This window comes from Carcharhinus amblyrhynchos, chromosome 9 (genome assembly GCF_965287045.1).
Source record: "Carcharhinus amblyrhynchos chromosome 9, sCarAmb.v2.hapA, whole genome shotgun sequence".
Classification (NCBI taxonomy): domain Eukaryota; kingdom Metazoa; phylum Chordata; class Chondrichthyes; order Carcharhiniformes; family Carcharhinidae; genus Carcharhinus; species Carcharhinus amblyrhynchos.
The window spans coordinates 40,170,324-40,191,125 of NC_137332.1; the positions used below are offsets into that span (position 1 = coordinate 40,170,324).

Below are 20,802 nucleotides of genomic sequence, written 5' to 3' on the forward strand. Positions count from 1 at the left end.
GCTGCATGGGAGATGAAGAAGTATGTGGGAGCAGAAGTGGTGGTTACCCTTGAGTTGGCAGAACTTCCAGCAGGGTTGCAATGGTTGCGTGAGTGGGTGAGAAGTGTGACTTAACCCAGAGGAGCTCATTCATTCTGTTCCTGCATTGCACACCCATTCTCTTGTGCAGGCAGTTGGTGCTTACCTGAGTTGCCACCGCCTTCCATCCAGGTTTGGTGATCTTGCTGGAGGGTCTCCTTCCCACCTGAAGGTGAAGGTTGTGGAGCCTCTCTTCCATCACGTACAACATTCTAGTTAGGGCTCCCTCTGTAAATTTTGGTGGCCTTCCCAGCAGCCATTCTCTGCTTTGGACTTGGAACAAATGGTGGGGAATGCTGCGGAGGGGTGTAAATGGAGGTCCCAGTGTCAAAGCACTCAACTGACAGCAGTATGGACAAATCTGATTGCATTCGCCATGGAGGTGGCATGACAGCTGTGAAAAAGATGGCTAAAAATATGACTGGTAAACCTGCCAGCCCAGCCAGTAGTTGACAGTCCTGCCCTAGTTGACAGTTTGCCAAAAAATCGGAAAATTCTGTTCTTTGAAATAGAACAGTATTGAGCTATGAATTTTTGTAGGGAATAAATAATAGTTTGAGTGTATGTGTGATACCCCTTGGACACAATTTCAATATATTTGCTTTATAACTATGAATTAAGTATTACTCAAAACTGTTGAAATTAATCCTGCATTTTCTGATTCTTCAAGGAAGTCTTTGTCCCTTCCTGTATTTCTTTGCCTGTGCTTTGAATCTTAAATTCTACAGATGTGACGGCAATTTGTCCACAGTAAACCTCCTTATTGTTGGAGAAAGCTTGGTTCTTTTGTCTTCTGAAACTGAGTTTTAGTTGAATTGTTGGTCAGAGGCCAGATCTATTCCTCTGCATAAATAGTCAGAGCAAGTGCATTGCAGCAACTAGCTTGGGTTACAAACGGACAGGTTATCAAATGCAGGTTTCTTTGCAGTAATTTTTTAGCGCCTTGTAAATCTTCTACATGAAGGTGTACAATAGTATTAGTAAAATGTTTGCTGCATTCTGCATAAGGAATCTGTTTAAAGACATAAATTATAATGCTCGCAGTGGTGCTTTACCTCCATTGTTTGTTTTAAGCCCCTGGAGTATTTTCATCCTTATACAAGGGGCAGTAGACGACAGTATTGAATGGTCTTGTGTTGAAATTTATGAAATAGGCTTTGGTGATTTAATCTACTTGTCTAATCTTCAATACAAATATAAGATCAATTTTCATTGAGGCTACAGAGGATGTTATTTAGAAACAACAACTTTATTTGTATAGTGCATTTCATGTAGTAAACCATACTAAGATGCTTCACAGAGACATTTTTTAACAAAATATGATACTGAGCCACATTAGGAGGTATTAGGGTAGATGACCAAAAAAATGAGGTTTTGAGGAATGTCTCAAAGAAGGAAAATGAGGTGGAGAGATGGAGAAATATTAGGGATGGAATTCCAGAGCTTAGAGTCGAAACAACTGAATGCAGGGCCACCAGTGGTGAAACAATTAAAATTGGGGATGTTCCAGAGGTCACAATTAGAGGTGCACAGATATCTCAGAGGGTTGTAAGGCTAGAAAGGATTACAGTGATGGAGAGAGGCTGGGGATGGAGGCATTTGAAAGTAAGGATGACCGGATCAGCCACACTATGGAGCCCATTACAGTTTCATTTCATTAAGTAATCTTTGATTTTGCCAGATTATCACCAATGTAGTGAGGAGTATTTAGCCCACGTTCATGCTCTATACAAACTTATTTATGATAACTTTAACATTAGTTCTACATTGAGAGTCAATTTTTTCTAGATCATGTTTTGCACAAGTTGGCTCCTTCTGCACGCCCCCAGCACCTATTTTAACTCCAGGCATTAAAAAAATTGCTATAGCTACTATATCAAAGGGCAAGAGTTGAGGTTTTGAGTTGGGAACCGGCAATGTTAAGAGCAGCCACCCAGCAATGATTTTTGCTGGATTGATCAACTATTGGCCAAAGAGCATGCTCACTGTTCAATTAAGGAAGGTGGATGGGCTGTCAAAGCCGAAGGGTTGTTACGAGATCCTCCAGCATGGAAGAAGATGCAGCCTGCCATTGGACATTGTGAATGCGTATATCTTGAAGTGTCCTATCAGCAACTTTTAACACTTTTGAATTAATTCATGGCCACAGTTGCTGGCCAAACAATATGGAGGGGGAGTCTCCTCTAAGGGCAATCTGTAGTCACAGCTGGAGCCGAAGAGGTGGAGAGAGTTACCAAGCCTGTCTGGAATGCTGGACTCTCATCTGAAGGAAGCCACCTTCAGAAAACTGCTATGCTCCTGATGCCGCAAGGAACTTGCAGGTGGTCAACTGAAGAATTCCAACTAGTCTCTGATAATTGGCTTATTTGGTGACCACTTTTGATCCTGCCCTTGGGAAAATGGCTTGAGGTTGAGATGGTAACAGAAAATGGGCACATGGATAACATGAAATTATATGCCAGCTGGTAGTGTGAAATTATGTCAGCTCAGTCTATATCCATTCCCATATTGGGGAAGAAACTTCAGCCAAGTGTCTGTTTCAATTTTTATATCAGCTTGTAACTTAAACTTAAAGGGGAACTTCAAAGGAGTTTATGCAACTCAATACAGTGCTTGTGAGGATCTCAGTAGGAATGCAAGGAAAGAAAGCCATGGATTTGGGATTTGCGGGGGTAGGGGTCACAGGCAAGTCTTCAGAGTCACCTTTGTGGCTCGATTTTAGTGTGCTGCCAGGACAAGGACTTCTGTGCAGCGGAAGGGGGGGGTGGGTGCAGGGAGTGGCAGAGGGTTAGGCAGAGTAGACTGAAAGAAGGAAATTTTGGTGCAAGGGCTTAAGTGTGTATGAAAAGCATGGAAGGTTGCACACAAACACATGGATGGAGTGGAGAATTGAGGGAAAGAAAACAGCCACACAAATGGAGAAACAATTCAAAAAATTGACCTCTACCGCAGTTCTACTAACATCAGTTCAATGCTTGGAGTCAGGTTAGTGAAGTAATTATTCCTACTTGAGCAACACTAATTCCTGAGAGTGCCCATGATCATTGTTCTAATTTTAACCCCTCAAACGCAGATTTCAAAATCAACTGAGTGTTGTGGAGCAGCAGAACCATTGGGTGACTGAGCAAGCCTGAGGATCCCTTTGGAGAAGTGGGCATGGCACACTCACTGAGGATAATATTCTGATCCTGAGCATTATCCTTACATAGGCATTGAACATTTACCCTCATAGTTCCACATAGCGTTGGAGTGCAGTTTAGGATAAGGAAGCTCACGATACAGTTGAGTGGCTGAAGCTGCTGTTATTCAGTCATGTGGTGTGGGACAGAGGTGGGTGAGGCTGTGGTGAACTTTCAAGCACATTAAGCACTGAACCATTTGGTTGCCAGCTCTCTCTGACAGCATAAAGGGGCCTTAAGACACAGCCACAGGTGGTGACTTGGCTAAGAGTGGTTCTTATGGGACAATTGATGACCATTGCATTTCTCTCTTTGATACTGCAGTGAGGAGACCATCAGGAAGATGGAACCTGGTGATCTCACTTTCTGCATCATTGCTTATAGAGAGAAAAATGAAATGGACATGCCTGGATCATCGAAGGGAGGAACAGAACCCTAACGATCATGGGGTGTAGGGCCTGTTCCGCATACAGAGGATAATCCCAGAGAGTTGTTGTTCATAGGTGCTTCACAAGACCTAAGGACTACAGACTGCTACCTTCAGATGAATGAGCACCAGTGTTGCTGATGGCCATGTCGAGGGGACTGGTCATCCACATATGCCACTTTCTTCAGGATTTGGTGCCACAGGAACTTGGAGGGAGCCCACTGCCAGTGGCAATAACAGCTGCACTCAATTCCTTCAGTAGAGGCTCCTCCCAGGGTTTCACTGGGGACTTGTGCAGGATTTTGCAAGCTTAATTGCATCCAGAAGATCGCAGACACCATTTTTGCAAGTCAACTTTGTCAACTTCAGCAGAGATCAGGCAAGCCAACAAGCTAGAGTTTCCGGTTTCACACGGTACAGGGTAATATTACCTGCACTACGCGGCTCTAAAATCTTCCTGGCACCAAGCAGTCCAGAATGTCAACTGCTAAGACTTCCATTCAAGTTTAACTGGTCTGCACCCATAACAAATGGATCCTGCGGTGTTTACAACTCTTATATCCTCAGCACATCTCAAATTCCTTACATCTATAAGAGTCTACATAGGCTACATAGGCTCTGTATGCGGAGGAGGCCCTGCATCCCATGATCTTTAGGGTTCTGTTTCTCCCTTTGATGATCCAGGCACCTCCATTTCATTTTTCTCTCCTGCCTGTAAGCAATGATGCAGAAAGTGAGATCATCAGGTTCCATCTTCCTGATGGTCTCCTCACTGCAGTATCAAAGAGAGAAATGCAATGGTCATCAATTGTCCCATAAGAACCACTCTTAGCCAAGTCATCACCTGTGGCTGTGTCTTAAGGCCCCTTTACATTGTCAGAGAGAGCTGGCAACCAAATGGTTCAGTGCTTAGTGTGCTTGAAAGTTCACCACAGCCTCACCCACCTCTGTCCCACACCACATGACCGAATAACAACAGCTTCAGCCGCTCAACTGTATCATGAGCTTCCTTATCCTAACCTGCACTCCAATGCTATTTGGCTACCCACAAACGATGTTGCTGATGGCACCCATACAGCAACCTCAGACTCCTGTTATGAGAAAGTATCACGAGGCTCCGACCACAACCTGGACTTTTGTGGAGAATACTATCGGAATTCTGAAAATTAGGTTCTGCCTCGTCAGATGTGGTGGAACATTCCAGAACACTCCCTCAACATGTCAAGTATCATTTGGCTTCCTTGTCCTATGCAACCTGGTATTGCAAAAGGTGGAGGACCTGGATGATGATGAAATAGAAGAGCTGCACGTCTCCTCCAGTGAGGAGGAAGTGGAAAGAGATCAGGGTGATGAGGTCTGGAAGACAAGGATGCAGGCAAAGAGCCATTGCGCTGGCCAGAAGAGGCAAGCATGCTTGAGACTTTGTTGCCACAAGATCCCATGAAGAGAATGATGAGAAGCAGTGAAGATACACCTGAGATCATAATGCAGTTGGGAAGGCTTGACACCTGTCTGGCTGAGGACAGCACAGTTACACTCTGAAGAGGGAGATGCTGCTGAGATACAGAGGGCATAACAACTTGATCCTTTGGCAGACATCATCACCTGTTCCCTTCAGCATCACACTTTTATCTGTTAGGAATGTTAGCGAAATGAGAGCACACAGATAACATCACAGAACCCTGCAACACTTGGGTACAAGATTCTTGCAGAAATCATAATCCACATCAAGGTGCAGTCATCACTGATCTGGAGAGTGACTTTGATGTCAGACAATCACTTGTGCTCAGAAGGGTATCAATGCATAGAGGAAAGGCCCTGGACTGCAACACTTGCCTTCATTTTGTGCAGCAGCCAAGGTTTTACATCTGATTGATCTGAACACTGATCATCATAACAAGAAACCATAGACAAGGAGACATTATTGGGAGCATATTTACTATTGTTAATATTCTGTACAGTGATTAACACCCATGATCATCCATAATGGAAGTAGAGGTGACCTGCTTATAGCTGCACTCTATGATGACCTAGGTGGGTGTCCTTTGAAGGACATCTGCCTGCTTTCGAGATCCTGTTGTATGGCAGCTCTGTCTTGTTCAACCCGTGGAGTTGGAGATGCTGTGGTCTCAGGAAGAGAGGATTCAGATTGGCTGGAGTCTCCCAGAGTCATCTGGGCATTCAGTTGCTGGTCTTCTTTCCTGTGAGTGCCCGAGGGCTCCTGATTGACTCCTTGAGGAGAAGAGGCAGCTGGAGTGAAAACAAGAATCTAGATCCCCCTCTCACGTTACACTGATGGATGCCACCAAGTGCCTCAGCAATGGAGTGCAGCTCATGCAATAATGCAGGTATGGTGTGCTGAACCAAGGTCACCATGCCAGCTTCCATCCTACCAGTGTTGAACTCAGTAGTTGACATGATGTGCTTTCACATCAGACTGAAGATGGATAGACTCCTCAATCATGCCGAGCAATGTTTATGAGTTTGTCTTTGCAGCTCCAGCAACTAAAGTAGATCCAAGTCCAGAGGCTTGTCATTTGTTAGCTGAATGCTACCTTCCAGCTATCCACCAAGTATTGGTGTGCTGGATGCCCCTGCCTCTACCTGCTATGAATCAGACAGTGTGCTATGCTCAGTAGATTGTGACCCTGAGGCTACTCTAGAACTAGGGTGCATATAGGTTTGTGTCTCTGTGCTGGCTTGGGTGAGTTGGTGACGGTCCTCAATTGGGGTGTTATCACATTTCTCCTCTGAGATGTCTCCAGAGCTCCTGACTGCCGGCAATGCAAGATCCTCACTTGGTTGAGTGCCACTGAGTTCACCATGGGTGGAGGAATGGTCCACAACCTCACTGGCCAGTTGAATGACTCTATTCTCAAAGTTGGTCAGAACCTTCCAGTCAGGCATCCCACCCCAATCTGGGACCTCTCCCTTCTGTTATCAGCCAGATTGTCCTGCATATGAAGGTCAATGAAAAGTGTAAGCAGGACACCTGCCAGACTAGATGAGAAGGATACCTGGCATCTGTGAGTGGTGAATGGTACCAAAGGCAGGATGAGGACGTGATCCACAGAGAAAATAAATGTCAAGGCAAAATACTGTGGATGCTGGAATCTGAAACCAAAACAGAAAATATTTGAAAATCTCAGCAGGTCTGACAGTATCTGTGGAGAGAGAATAGAACCAGTGTTGGATCTGAATGATCCTTCGTCAGAGCTGTCAACGAATCAGGAGGGCCTGAAACAATGGCTCTATTCTCTCTCCACAGACGCTGTCAGTCCTGCTGAGATCTTCCAGCATTTTCTGTTTTTGTGAGGAATGAGTGGCTATGTCCCTTGAGCTGACGGTTAGTGAGTTCCCTGTCACTGTGTGGTGGGTTTAGGAATGCGTGAGTTCAGAATGATGAGAAGGGTGACTTACCCTGGTGAGTTCATTCATCCTCTTCCTTGGTGACTCCTGTTTTCTAGGGCATTGGTGCTCATCACTGTTGTCACCGCTTCCCATGCTGGATTTGCCACCTTTGGTGAGGTTTTTCATTCACACCTGCTAAAGAGAACTTTGTGGCAGGCCTCCACTGTGTCCAGTAGGTGCTCAAGAGAAATGAACCTGAATTTAAGGGCAACCTGTTTCTTCCCTTTGGAAGCCATAACTTTCTACCATTTCCAACCATTATCTCGCAATTGAGTCTGTGTCTATATATGCCCTGTTTGTGAACCCAACTCTCCACTCGTCTGATGAAGGAGCAGTGCTCTGAAAACTTGTGCTGCCAAATTAACCGGTTGGACTTTAACCTGTTGTGTGACTTCTTACTGTGTCCACCCCAGTCCAATGCTGGCATTTCCACATCATGGCTCTCACCAGGGAAAAGGGTGGGGCCTAAACTCACCTAAAACCAGCAAATAGCAGCAGAGAGTACAGTTGCACATGCTCAGATCTCTGTGTTCTATGAACACAGCGCAAGGCTGATCTCGCTGGATATCTGGTGCCCATAAGATCATGAGAGGCAAGAAATCAGGCACAAACCTGATTTGCCAGCTCTCTCGTGATTTTACCAGCTCACCCTGCCAGCAGAGTGAGAGGGTAAGGTTGCGGCAAATGAGTGGATTGGGTGTGGAATGCACGACCTGGAAGTATGGTGGAGCCAGATTTAATCAAGGCATTCAGAAGGCCATTAGGTGATTTCTGGAATAGACACAACGTGCAGGGGTATAGTGAAAAGGCAGAGGAACGCACTAAGTTATGATGCTCGTTTGTAGAGTCGGTGCAGACGCAATAGGTCAAATGGCCTACGTCATAACAGTTCTGTGATTCTATGGGAGCTGTTGAAAATTTGATTGACAGACAGCCCTCCAGCACATGCAAGCAGAGTGCTGCAATGGTTGGTGTAGGCACTATAATGCGATTCCTGGGACAAAGGGTGTCAGTGTAAGGTAAGCAGCAGGGGTTGGAGAGAAAGGTGGGTAGGGTATATTCTGTGGGAGGTTTGCATAGGTAGAGGAGTGGAACAAAATGGGGTGGGGGGACTTCATCCATTCAAAAGAGAGTTTCCAATGGAGACTCCAGCCCAATATTGATTAAGTCTCCCTCCCTGAGATATCTGGCATCTGCCAGCCTGAAAATTGAGTCTAGGTGGCCATTTAAGGGCCTTAATAGGGACAAGGAGGAGATCCCAGGAGGACGGTAAAATTCAGCCCTATGAGTTTATGTTTTATTTTGTCATTTGTTGACATGTCAGTATGGTAGCCGCAAACAGAGGTTATGTTAACGCTCAGCTCGCCTACTATATCAGACATCACACAAAATCCAGAATATTTTCTCCTTACCATCACTCAGATGAAGAACTAAAAATCACAAATACTGTAAGGTCATACTGCATTATGACCTTACGATACTGCATTAGTAAAAAGTTGAATGATGACATTATTGGCTGCTGATGTTTGTAGCTACTCCTGCTATTCCAGGAGATCTGCTGTCATACTATGTTATTTGCCATCCTCCTGAATGCACTGTAATTCATCTGCAACCACTCTGTGACTTCCATCATCAAACTGTGCCTAGGTTGATCCCCCTTTCTGCTGCTCTCCAGTTTGCTCTGAAGAGGTCAACGTGGCTGTTCAGCTCTGATCAAGTGGCCAACAAACTGATACTTTCTTTTCTGGATGTCATTTTTAAAATTCTTTTTGATCTTGCAATTTGAAACACTTTAATTTGTCAGAAGGTCCCTTTATGGAATTTTAAGCTTTTTAGTAATATTTTCATAGAATGTGGACATTGCTAGCAAGGCATTACCCCTAAACAGAGTGGCTTACTAGACCATTTCGAAAGGTAGTTAAGAATGAACTACATTGCTGTGGGTCTAAGGGTGGCAGCTTTCCTTCCCTAAAGGACATTAGTGGACAAGATGGAATTTTACAAGAATCGATGATAGCTTCATGGTCTCATGATTGAGACTAACTTATATTTCAGATTTATTAACAGAATTCAGATTTCACCAGTTACTGTGGTGGGATTTGAACCCATGCCCCCTACACATTAGCCTGGGCTTTTGGATTAAAAGTCCAGCAACATTACTGCTACACCACTGTCTCACCAAATATCATTGCATCCATATTTTAAAGGACTCCATTTTCTTCCACAAATCTTTACTTATTGTTCAATGGTGGTGGATCTCTAAACTCCTAGGCCCATCTTGTCTATAGAAAATTAGATAAATAAGAATGAAATATAAATTCTTAATGTAAAAAAAAGAGTGATTTATCATTCCTATTGGCTATGGAAAACAAAAACATTTGAATATTCTTGCAGCTGAACTTATTTTAAAAATAATATGAGTCCTCACATAAAATAGTGGTAGTTTTCCCTGAAAATCTCCCTTTTAAGTGAGGCATGGTTTCCCTTAGGGATCAATGTTAAAGCCAGGGTTAAGTTCTTGAAGACAATTTTTGTCCAGAAAAATCAACGTAAAAATTCAAACACTCTACCATACATATTGTAGCACTGCACCTCCCCTGGCTGAAATAATTTGCAAAATAAAAGAAATCACTGAATTTAGCAAAAACACTCTATAAATTTAAATTCAACAACATTCACCAATCTCTCTTAAACAGTCACTCCAGCTAATGAATGACTTGTTTCTGATCTAGCTCATAGGGTCTGAGTTGACTTGTATAGTAAGTGCAACAAGCAATCTGCAGACTTTGCTACGTGTAGGCAAGTGTTGCTTGGAAGGTCAGTATTTCTTTTTATTACTGCCTTCCCAAACGAACCTCTTCCCATTTTGGTTAGTCACCACAAGTTGCTGCTGATGTTTGACATTTGCAGAAATACTTGAGGAATCCCTAACCATTTCAGTGGAGGCAGCTTTGAGTGATTCAGAGCCTTAATGTTGGGCATGTTAGCTTGGGGAAAACTTTGCTGTTGTTTTGCGTTTCTTGTCACTGTATTCTGATGATCTTTTGATGAGCCAGTATTACCAACAGGCTTGAAAAAACTATCCAGGAACTGTTGGATAGCTTTCTTTTGCTTTTTATGGTAGATCTCCTTGTAGGAGTTCATGGTATCATTGAACAGTGCTCACAAGGGAACGGCACTTCCTATTCAGATCATTCTCTGTTAAGATTTCCATCGCTTTAAGTTGGAAAAGTCTTAACTGTTGTTTCTTTGATAAAACTCGAGTGGGTTTTGTTTCAGCACGTTCTTCCTCTTGAGCTCATTGATTCCCTAGCTGCATCAAGTTCTTTTGGACAACTCCTCCCTATGCAATGCAAGTAATTCCATTAAGGGCATATCTCCTGCAGCATTAGGGTCAGCACCCCTAATTGTTTAGTGCAACGAGCCGGGAGAACACTGTAATGGCTGATTTGCGGGGTTTGCGCGAGCGTTCCCACTCTGCTTCTATCTCCCAGTGCCAGATTTCCGATGGCATCTGCTCCACACCAGAAAATGGCCAAGAGATGCACAGATCATTTAAATGGTCGTTTCAATATTATTTGAATGTGATCAGCAGGCCCGGGACTGAATTCTCTGGCCCTAGTTAGTGTCTCCTAATTAGTATTTCACTCCAGCAGAGATTACAGTAGCTCCCATTTTGGGGAGCTAGCAGCTGGAGTGAAAAAGGGTAATTGAGGCCCCCAGAGGGTTGGAAGCAGGGCATGGTGCCTGCTGGGCATTGGCACCCTGGCAGTGCCGGCCTGTGCCCCTTGCACTGTTCAGTGGGCAAAGTATCAATGCCCAGGGTGTAACTTGGCACTGCATAGGCCAGTGCCAAGAGGGTGGGGCCTGATGGGATGGGGCCTAGGGTGTGATCGGTGGAGGTCGGGGTCCTGCTGCCACTCTGCAGTCAGGATTGGTGGGGAAGGCGGGAGCCCAGCAATTGGGCAGGACTGGGTGGTTAGCCTGCTGGGGGGTCGGCACTGCGGGTTGGGAGGTGCTGGATATCATGGCGGGCTGGAAGGAGAGGGGTTGGGTGGGCTTAGGAACAGTTAGTAGGGCAGTAAACGGACCGTGGAGATGCAGAGAGCTGGCATTGCGGGGGATCGAACTGGCCAGCAAATTGGGAGGCCGTCACTGGCAAGAACATTGCACTTCCGCTGATCTCTGCTCTGACTAATCAGCAACTATGCAGTGGCCTGCTCAGCGGGCTGATTTCTGCCTCTCCAGCAGAAAGAGGCCCCACCTCCTGAAATTTAATGATATTCACACTGGTGCCCTCTGCAGTGCACAGAGTATGGGAGATTCTTCTCTGAACTCCCACTGAAAAACAAGCATGAATTACTCCACTTCTCACACAAATTCAACATTTAGAATTTTTTTGGGTGAATTCCACCCAGTGTGTCTGGGATGTACGGGATCCTTGCTGGCTGTTTTGCTGAGGCAGCAGGAAGTGTAGACAGAGTCAGTGGATGGGTGACCAGTTTGTGTGATGCACTGGGCTTCATTCATGACCCTTTGTAGGTTTTTGCAGCTTTGGGCAGAGCAGGAACCAAGCTGTGATACAATCAGAAAGAATGCTTTCTATGGTGCATCTGTAAAATTTGCTGAGAATTGTAGCAGATGTGCCAAATTTCCTTAGCCTCCTGAGAAAGCAGAGGCATTGATAGGCTTTCTTAACTATAGTGTTGGCATGGAGGGACCAGGACAAGTTGTTGGTGATCTAGAGAACTTTGTCCCCATTGATGTAAACAGGGGCATGTACTCCACTGTGTTTTCTGAAGTCGATGACTATCTCCTTCATTTTATTGACACTAAGCCGCAGCTGGAGTACTGTGTGCAGTTTTGGGCGCCGCACCTGCGCAAGGATATTTTGGCCTTGGAGGGAGTGCAGAGGAGGTTTACTAGGCTGATACCGGAGTTGAGGGGGTTGAGCTATGAGGAGAGGCTGAATAAACTAGGCTTGTACTCGTTAGAGTTCAGAAGAATGAGGGGAGATCTCATTGAGACGTATAAGATGATGAATGGGATGGATAGGATAGAGGTGGAGAGACTCTTCCCGCTCAAAAAAGACAGTAGGACTAGGGGGCACAGTCTCAAGATAAAGGGGAGGCGGTTTAGAACGGAGTTGAGGAACTTCTTCACTCAAAGGGTGGTGAATCTCTGGAATTCTCTGCCCGTTGAAGTGGTAGAGGCTGCCTCGCTAAATATTTTTAAGAAGCTGGTTGATGGGTTCTTGATAAGAGAGGGGATTAATGGTTATGGGGAGAGGGCGGGAAAGTGGAACTGAGCCACGACAGATCAGCCATGATCTTATTGAATGGCGGGGCAGGCTCGAAGGGCTAGATGGCCTACTCCTGCTCCTATTTCTTATGTTCTTATGTTCTTATTATTGTTGTTGTACCAGTTCACCAGCTTCAAATTTTTGAACGCTTTATGTAACGTCTATCAGATGATCTACCTTTGAGTGTCAATTCTCATTGGATATATTCCTGGAGTTAATCAAGTAACATTTGATCATTAAGTATTTGCCCACATTTTGCAAGCATTTATCATATAAAAGTTGGGTTCCTTATGGTTGAGTGTCTTTGCTTGTCCGTAACTTTACTTTTGGGTAAAAAACAAAAAAATTTAAGAATAACTTTATGTAAAAGTAGACTGCCATTTTTTGGCTAAATGTGTTCTTGGGCGGGAAAGTGGAATGTAGCCTGTCAGTGCACTGCCAACTTTTCCAGCAATTTTTTAAATACTTTGTCAAAAGTTAGTATGGGGCGGGACCCACAACTTCATGATGACAGCTCCCACCTCACCAGCAACTTAGGAAGGATACCCAGATGTAAAATGTAAAGGAACGCTCCATGGACATGGAACCTCTTGGCCTCCCACAACGAAACTCCCTCCATCCCACCACCACCGTGGATCCCCTGGCCCTTCCCCCAGACTGTCCCCTGTCAGTGTACTGCCCGGGCATAACCTCTTCTCCGCTGTGCACCTCTAGTGGGTTCTGTTCACCAGATGCACATCATGGGGGATCTGTTGTGATTCACATTATCGTGCCCTCATGCAAATGTGAATGGGGAGACAATCAGGCATAGTGCACATCCAAACGGATGTAAATGGGGATCCTGCCTTTTAAAGTCATGATCACCATTATATTATTGGAAGGGGTGGGGGCGGGTGGGGAAACAGGTCAATCGAACAGGGAAATCCCACCAACATGAAAGCAATTTTCAACCTCTAATTCGTTTTTCATTCCAGCAGGACTCGGCACACCATTCACTTTGTTCCTGCTGCTGTCAATGAGAATTCCCATTGAAGCACCTCACGCTGCTAGGAAACTGCAGTGTGAACGGCAGCTGAATTCTGGCCAATACGTTTTGCAAATTCATCTCATTTCTTGTCTGGTTTTGAATTCAATTGAAACTTATGCCACCTGTGCCATTTGCCCAATGTTGGCAACACACGAGTTCTCCTTTACGACGCTGGGCAGGAAGGACTTGGAGCCAGAACTTAAATCTGACATATTAGAAGTTCTGCATACACAAGCCACAAAACTCTCTTATGTTTTCTCTTGGATGTTCAAAGGAGATTAATGATTGATTCCAGGAGACTTCCAGACAAGGGGTGGCCAATCCCATATCTAACATTAATGTCATTTTGACTTTGAAAATCTAAATTTCATAACGTAAAGCTGCAATTCATTTACTTTATACAATAGCACAGACTAGTGGATAGGAATGGCAAATGACTGAACCATTATTCTCTATCTGTTAATAAAAAAATGTCTCAATGAATACTTGTTCTACGAAATACACTGGTGAGATAAAATATTGGAAACGAGGGAATTCATTATGTGTTATTTCAAAGGTAATAGGACATGTGCTCCAGTACATCTTTGATGTAACAGAAATGTGCACACATCAAATGTTTACACAAAGGACTTGACTGGGCTTTTTTTTCAGACACTAATAAACTCCATCCACATTTGCTTTCAATAAAATGCTAGTTCAGTGGAGTCAGAGGTGAGTTACCAGCCACAGAACACAAAACCTCTGACTTACTCTTGTAGCCACAATGTTTAGATGGCTGATGCTGTTAAGTTTCTGGTCAATGGTGATCTTCAGGATATGGATGGTGGGGATTCAGCTCTGGTAATGCTAATTTGTAAGGCACAAATATTGCCACTTATCAGCCTAAATCAGAATGTTGTTAGGTTTTTGTTGTATGTGGACGTGGAATGCTTCAGTATCTGGCAAGTTGCGAATGGTATTGAACACTGTGCAATCATCAACAAACATCCCCACTTCTGATCACAATAGAGGACAGGTCATTGATGAAGCAGCAAAAGATGGTTGAGCCAAGGACAGTACCTTGAGAAGCTCCTGCAGTGATGTCCTGGGCTAAGATGATTGGTCTCCAACAAGCAAAGCCATCTTTCTTTGCATGAAGCATGACTTCAATTAAGGTAGATTTTTTCTTTGGGTTCCCATTCACTTCAATTTTGCTGGGACTCCTTGATGTCGCACTGGGTCAAATGCCAAGAATAGTCACCCTCACCTCATACTGATAGTGAGAATATTTACAATTAACCAAGTGTGTTATTGTCAAAGGGAAGTCATCCTTTTCACAAAACTAGGATATGAACTGATAAATATTTCATATTGTGCCTGACTAAAACAGCAACATAAACCTGAAAATAATAATTTTATTGTCCAAACTGTTACTCTATTATGCAAACAATTAATTAGCTGAGCTAGTAAAATACTTTTATATCACTTTATGTCTGATTTTAAATGATTGATTTGAATTTGCCTGGCAAACAGATGTTAAAGACTAGCTTTATTGGTGAGAATATTCTGTAACAAGTACAATTGCCAGTGTGCTAGTAATGAAGCTGATGTGATCAACAGCAACACTGGTTATTTAAAAATACAAAATTATTTCTCTTCTCTTCCCTAGTCACACAATTGCTTTTTGATCACTATTGACATTCATAAGAAAGACACAAATTACCAGATTACTTTGTCAATAGTTTAAGTAAATCCCTTGATTTATTGAAAAATGACTACTTTTATTTTTAAAATAACATTGTTTTATGAACATGTCAAGATGAGTCAGAACCTTTCATCAAGAAAATTTATAAAATTGAACACAAATGTGCTGTCAGAATCATTTGCGTAATGATATCTTCAAGATTTTTTTTCTTCAAATGTGGGCATTATTGGCTAGGCCAGCATATATTGCTATCGCTAATTGTCCTTGAGAAGATGGTGGTGAGCCGCCTTTTGAACTGTCAAAAAAAATCAAAACCATCTTGGTTTTGAAAACTGACAACATTGTTTAGCCTTACTTAAGCTTATTTTGCAACAAGGTTGAATTGCATATCTCCAAAATTCAGGAATTTTATGGAATGTGGCTTCAGTCCAAAGGGATTAGAGTGACAGAACCCATTATCTCATGAAGGAGATGTAGTTGCCTTGCAACTTAGATAATTTTAAACATATATGTGTATCATGGGAGAAAAGAACTTTGAGGACTTATTTATGTGAATCTTATTTTCCTATAGAAGATCAGTGCAAAGATAGTGCTGTTTTTGTAAAAGAGAAACCTGGGGCTTTACTATTGCATATATTTTACATTTTCATGCTTCCTCATTGCATTTTGACTTTTTAAAAGAGCAGCTCCTACCAGCCACACAAAGGCAGCTTTGGAGGCAGATGGGGGAAGATTTGCAGAGGTGCCTGTTGGTTCAACCACCCAGTACAATCCTGCCTCCCAGCAAACATGCCAGAGGCAAGTGAGCAATGGAAACAGTTACCCTACAGGTAGCGACAGGTAGCCAATTAGTGACTTTTGGGCCAGACTGGGGCAGCCACCAGAATCCAATTGTTGGCAGATTAGCCCATGCTGCCGATAAAGCCAGGCCTTCGATTAGCCATTTCCAATAAGGTCACAGGGGTGGCTTGGCACAAAGCTTTGGTCACGACCTCAGAAAATCTTCAGAGAGCGTGGTTCTTACCCTTCCATAAGTGCATTTAGTGTGAACTTTGTTCTTATTTATTACTAGTGATACAAAGCAATGTGGATGCTTTATGTATAATTTAGATTTTATCCAGAATTCTCTGGGCCAACAAAATGGGAGGAGATCCATCAGCGAGTACTAAAAGTTTTGAAATCAAACAGTGCAAGACAGAAGCTGCATTTTGTAAGTACTATAATAATTTGACTTATATAGTATTGGAGACAGAGACTAAAAATTCACAGAAAAACTAAACCTAAAGTCACATAAGAACTTAATGTTGGAACGGAAATGAAGGGAAACTAAATAATTAAATTTGAATTTCAACATGCTAGTATTTAGCGTAGTTTTTTGAGAGCTTGATTTCTATTTTATATATTCAGCAATGGTTCTATTTTTTTAAAAATGCTTTGTGTATTCTTCCTTCATATTTCATTGTTGCGGCTACATTCCCCTCTCTCATAGGCTGAGAAACCAAGGGTTGAAAGTTCAGGTCCCCCTGGAGAGGCAACAGGGGTGGGGCAGTGGAGGAGATGCAAAAGTACTGATGCGGTGCTGTCCGATGTGCTGTTCTCAATGCCAGCAAGTTTCACCAGGATGGGGAGAAAGTAGTTTCAAAATCTCACTCAAACCATGGGCCCTGGCAATTAAGACTGTGAAAGGACTCATTGAGAGCCTAGATTACTTTAATCCTGGACTGAGACTTGGACCCACAGTCTTCTCACTCAAAGATGAAAGTACTTCCACAAAGCCAAACTAACAATTGAGTGAAAATAGATATTTAACTCAGATGAGATAGGAAATTATTCCAACTTTTTCTATGAAGAACCAACAAAAAACCTTTACTGATAGTTAAACAATGTTACACAGGAATCACCTGGTCAATATTTTTGAGATTGAAATCACATCTCAGTTTACTAAGATTTTAGGAAGAAATTTCACAATTTTAACAGCTTAATAATTGCAGTTTTGATGTTGATATATGTATTTTGTTCTTTTGGCATTGTTGGAAATTCCAGTATAGCATAAAATTGTGCATAGCATGTGTTGACATTTCTCAAGTGCTCTTGGTAGTCGTGGCTCCTTAGTGGGAAAGGAAGTCAGTTGATTATTTAGTACTCTAGCATGAAGCTTTGCACCTCAGAATATTGTTGAAAATAGTGAAGTAGAATTTTTGGTAATTATCAGATTTCTTGACTGTTGCTTCATGTTGTAGGATTCTTTTGCTGAAGTAGATTATCCTTCAGGCAGAAGATCTGCCTCATCTATTGATCGATTGTGTGACACTTCAGACCATCTCAGGTACAGATGGATTTTAATACTAAAATTTTCTGAAGCTTGCCTTGAAACTCTTGGGTTTGAGAAACTTCAGGCAGTTTCCAAGTAAGAGAGCTTATTTTAACTACCTAACCATCTACCATCATCATCATCAATTTAAGACAATATACTTGATGTTTGTTTCAGCTATTTAAAAATCTGCAATTCCCTGATCATCTAAAACACCCTATTCAATGTATCCCTTGAAATACCTAAATGGTCTTTTACTATTATCTGGCTAAAAAAATGGATCTCATTGTTTTCTACAGTCTGCCTTATTGTTGTTGCTTTATATCAACTAATATTGATTTTAATTGTCCTCAACTGATCTTCAAATGAATCCCATACCTCGTAGTACATAAATGCACAGGATCAGAAAGGATTATGATCCATTTGGCCAAATCCAGAGTCAGTGAACTAACATATCCTGTGATATTTACTATACCTTCTCGAGCAAACTTTGCTTCATTTCTTGCCAGAAATTTCATCTGGTGTTCTCGTTGTCAGCCATCATCTCAGTGGAAGCCCAAATCATGGTCGCCAGTTAGAAGAACCCCTGAAGAAGTTCATGACAATTGTTTATTTTGTGTTTGGCTTTCAGTTTTCACCTTCCCATTTAATGCCTGTGGCCTAAGCCCTACATGTTTCATTTTATCTTGAGGGATACACCCTAACTTAATTTGTATTCAACCTATGACATCAACATGTTCTATCTTTAGAATTTGAAAGCACTGTAAAAGCAGTATAGACAAATTTTATGTATTTTTCTCTGAAAATATTTTAGTTACTTTGTAACAAATTATTTTTGAAGTGTATTAACTGTTAGAATAAAATAGATAAGTTACAAGCTTTGTAAAATTAGTGGTACAGATGTACAATCTGGACTTCTTTCTATCCCTATACAGCTCAGTGCTTCAGAAAAATGCTTCTGTACATCTGGGTGATGGTGATTATTGGTCGAATCGTGCTGCTGTTTATCAAGGAAAGCCTCACAGGGCAATCTTTGAAGAAAGTCTAGAAAAGATCTACAGAACTATGTACAAAAAAGCTGCAGATAGCACATAAAGATTACAAAGATCAATATACTTCTGTCTGTTACTGTGTTTGTCTTGGGTTTGGGGCTTTTCCTCCAACCTGTTGCTGTTGTATTAGAATTCACAAATAATGGTCAATAATTAATTGTATTGTCGGTATGTTTTCTATCTGTAGCAACAATTAATGTCCATAATAATCATTACAATTTTAGTTTTTCATATTATCAGGAAAAAAATTAGGTTTTCGGCAATTTCCCTATTTATTTTGAAAATAAATTCTGTTTTACCCATGTGCTAAAAGTGGGAGCACAGAATTCAACTATAGTATATTAAAGTTATTAAAACATTTTACATTTTGCATTCAATATATAGTGACTCTGCAAATTAGTTTTAGAAATAACAAACCAAAGCTTTGGCATACTCAGACTTCGGAGAAAAATATTTTGTTACTATTTGGAGAGCTTGCATAGCTCTACTTGCTTAAATTATGTACATTCCATTAAATCAATAGTGAGTTGATGTTAGGATCAAAGGCTGTATCTGTGAAAAGTGAATTTTATGCCACTAATCTCTGTTAGAAGTCAAAATGATATCCATTTAAAAATAAAGCATTTCACATTGGTTAGGTAGGCTAAATGTCAAATGCAGTCAGTAAGGAATAGCAGTCTGCTTTTATGTAGTCTGTGTTCACAGAAAAGTTCAATTCTAATTAAAAATTCCGAGTTGTCATATATATTGAGCATGGTATGCATATTTTATTAATCATTGTAAAATTCCACTAAAATATACCTTCTAATTAATATTTACAGTTTAGGCAGTATATTAAACAATATATTTTCAGCTGTTGCAGTTGTTAAGATTTACAGCTAATCACTAAATGCTAGTTTTGTGCCTCAAGAATTTAACATCTTTTTCATTATACACAACTTTGTGGGAGAATAATTTGCAATCTGACAAATCATTCCTGAACACTGAATATTAAAATTACATATTTTCGTGTAGCTGTACAAATACATCTTTTCCAGTAACTTCCTCAGGGTTTCTTTCAATCGCCCATTTCTAACTCTAAAGAAACAGTGAACAACCATTTATGCTGATTTTTCTGAGGGTTCAACAGATCTTCCATCAAAGTAATGGCAGGAGATCATAGAACTATCTGAAAATTTTACTCCATTTATCTAAACTAAGAAAAGATGATGATGTTAAAAAGTGACTGATTTATGAAATTGTTGCAATGAGCCCTTACTGAGAAATGTTAAACACTGGAATATAAGGAGTTAAGAAAGTGTACAGGTAGTTTAACATTAGAGAAACTATTGAATTACATTGGCAAATCCTGTTAAATTTATTTATGGTTTTGATGATTTTTGTGAACTCCAAATGTCTGAACAACTGTATATTACTAATTTATTTTTATGTAAATCAGCATAAGAGCTAGCTCTGTTACTTGAATTTATGTTTTTAAATCTACAAATACAAAAGATGGTTAAAGGAATGAATCAGCCTATTAAGGACCCAATACAACATGTCCGGTATAGTTTTTTCATTGTTTACTGACAGACGTTTTGCCTAACGCAAACAGAAGTGATTTGAATTTCATGTAATTATTGCAAACTTCGAGTGGAGTGGTTTTAAAAAAAAGTTTTTGTTGAAACCTGCACTATACTCTGCATTTTTTAAAATGTATTTTTATAGAGTAAGTTGTATTAAAAACTTTAATTTTCCCTTTAACTTTAATGAATGTAAGAAAATGTAAGTTCCATGTTTTTCAATTGTTTATGCTGATTTTAATATTTGGATATATTCTACTAACATTGCAGGAGACTTGAATTTGATTTGATGGGCATGGGGGTGGGAAAAATTTGAGATCAAACTCCAGGGTTAGGTTCAGAGAGGAAGTTTCAGGCCACTGTTTTTAACAGCATAGTGTAACTGCACTATATTTAGCAAAGCAATGATACGTTTAATAACTGCGTGATTACAAATTTTTAATGATATAGTGTGATTGCACTCTTCCATAAGATTTATTTAATAAGATTATGTTTAGTAACACAGTAATTGCACTGAGTTTAATAATAGGATGATTGCATTATTTTTAATAACACAAAGTGATAACATGACGTTTCAGCAATGAAGAATGATTTCCACCATGTTTAATAACTGGATTGTTACATACAGGCTGAATCGTCAGGGATGGGAAGAAAGGCAGGTGGATCCCAAAAATATCAGCGCTGTCTGCCAGCATGTTGATTTTGGGACACCATTTGCAGCAGCAGTTCACCAGGACAGGGGTAAGGATGGGATATCTGTCCCATCTGC

At 41.4% G+C, this 20,802-nt stretch overlaps 1 protein-coding gene across 2 annotated transcripts in view; it reads left to right on the plus strand.

Annotated features, from left to right (window-relative positions):
* The window catches only part of spata6 (spermatogenesis associated 6), a 100,978-nt gene extending 81,000 nt beyond the window's left edge, over positions 1-19,978 (plus strand). The window contains exons 11-13 of one of the 2 annotated variants that reach the window (XM_080195502.1): positions 16,219-16,318; positions 17,349-17,434; positions 18,355-19,978. In XM_080195502.1, coding sequence (XP_080051628.1) covers positions 16,219-16,318; positions 17,349-17,434; positions 18,355-18,514 — 346 coding nt within the window. In that variant the 3' untranslated portion in view covers positions 18,515-19,978. The remainder of the gene's footprint in view (positions 1-16,218; positions 16,319-17,348; positions 17,435-18,354) is intronic. The other variant, XM_080195503.1, reaches the window with a different exon arrangement.
* The last annotated feature ends 824 nt before the right edge of the window (positions 19,979-20,802 follow it).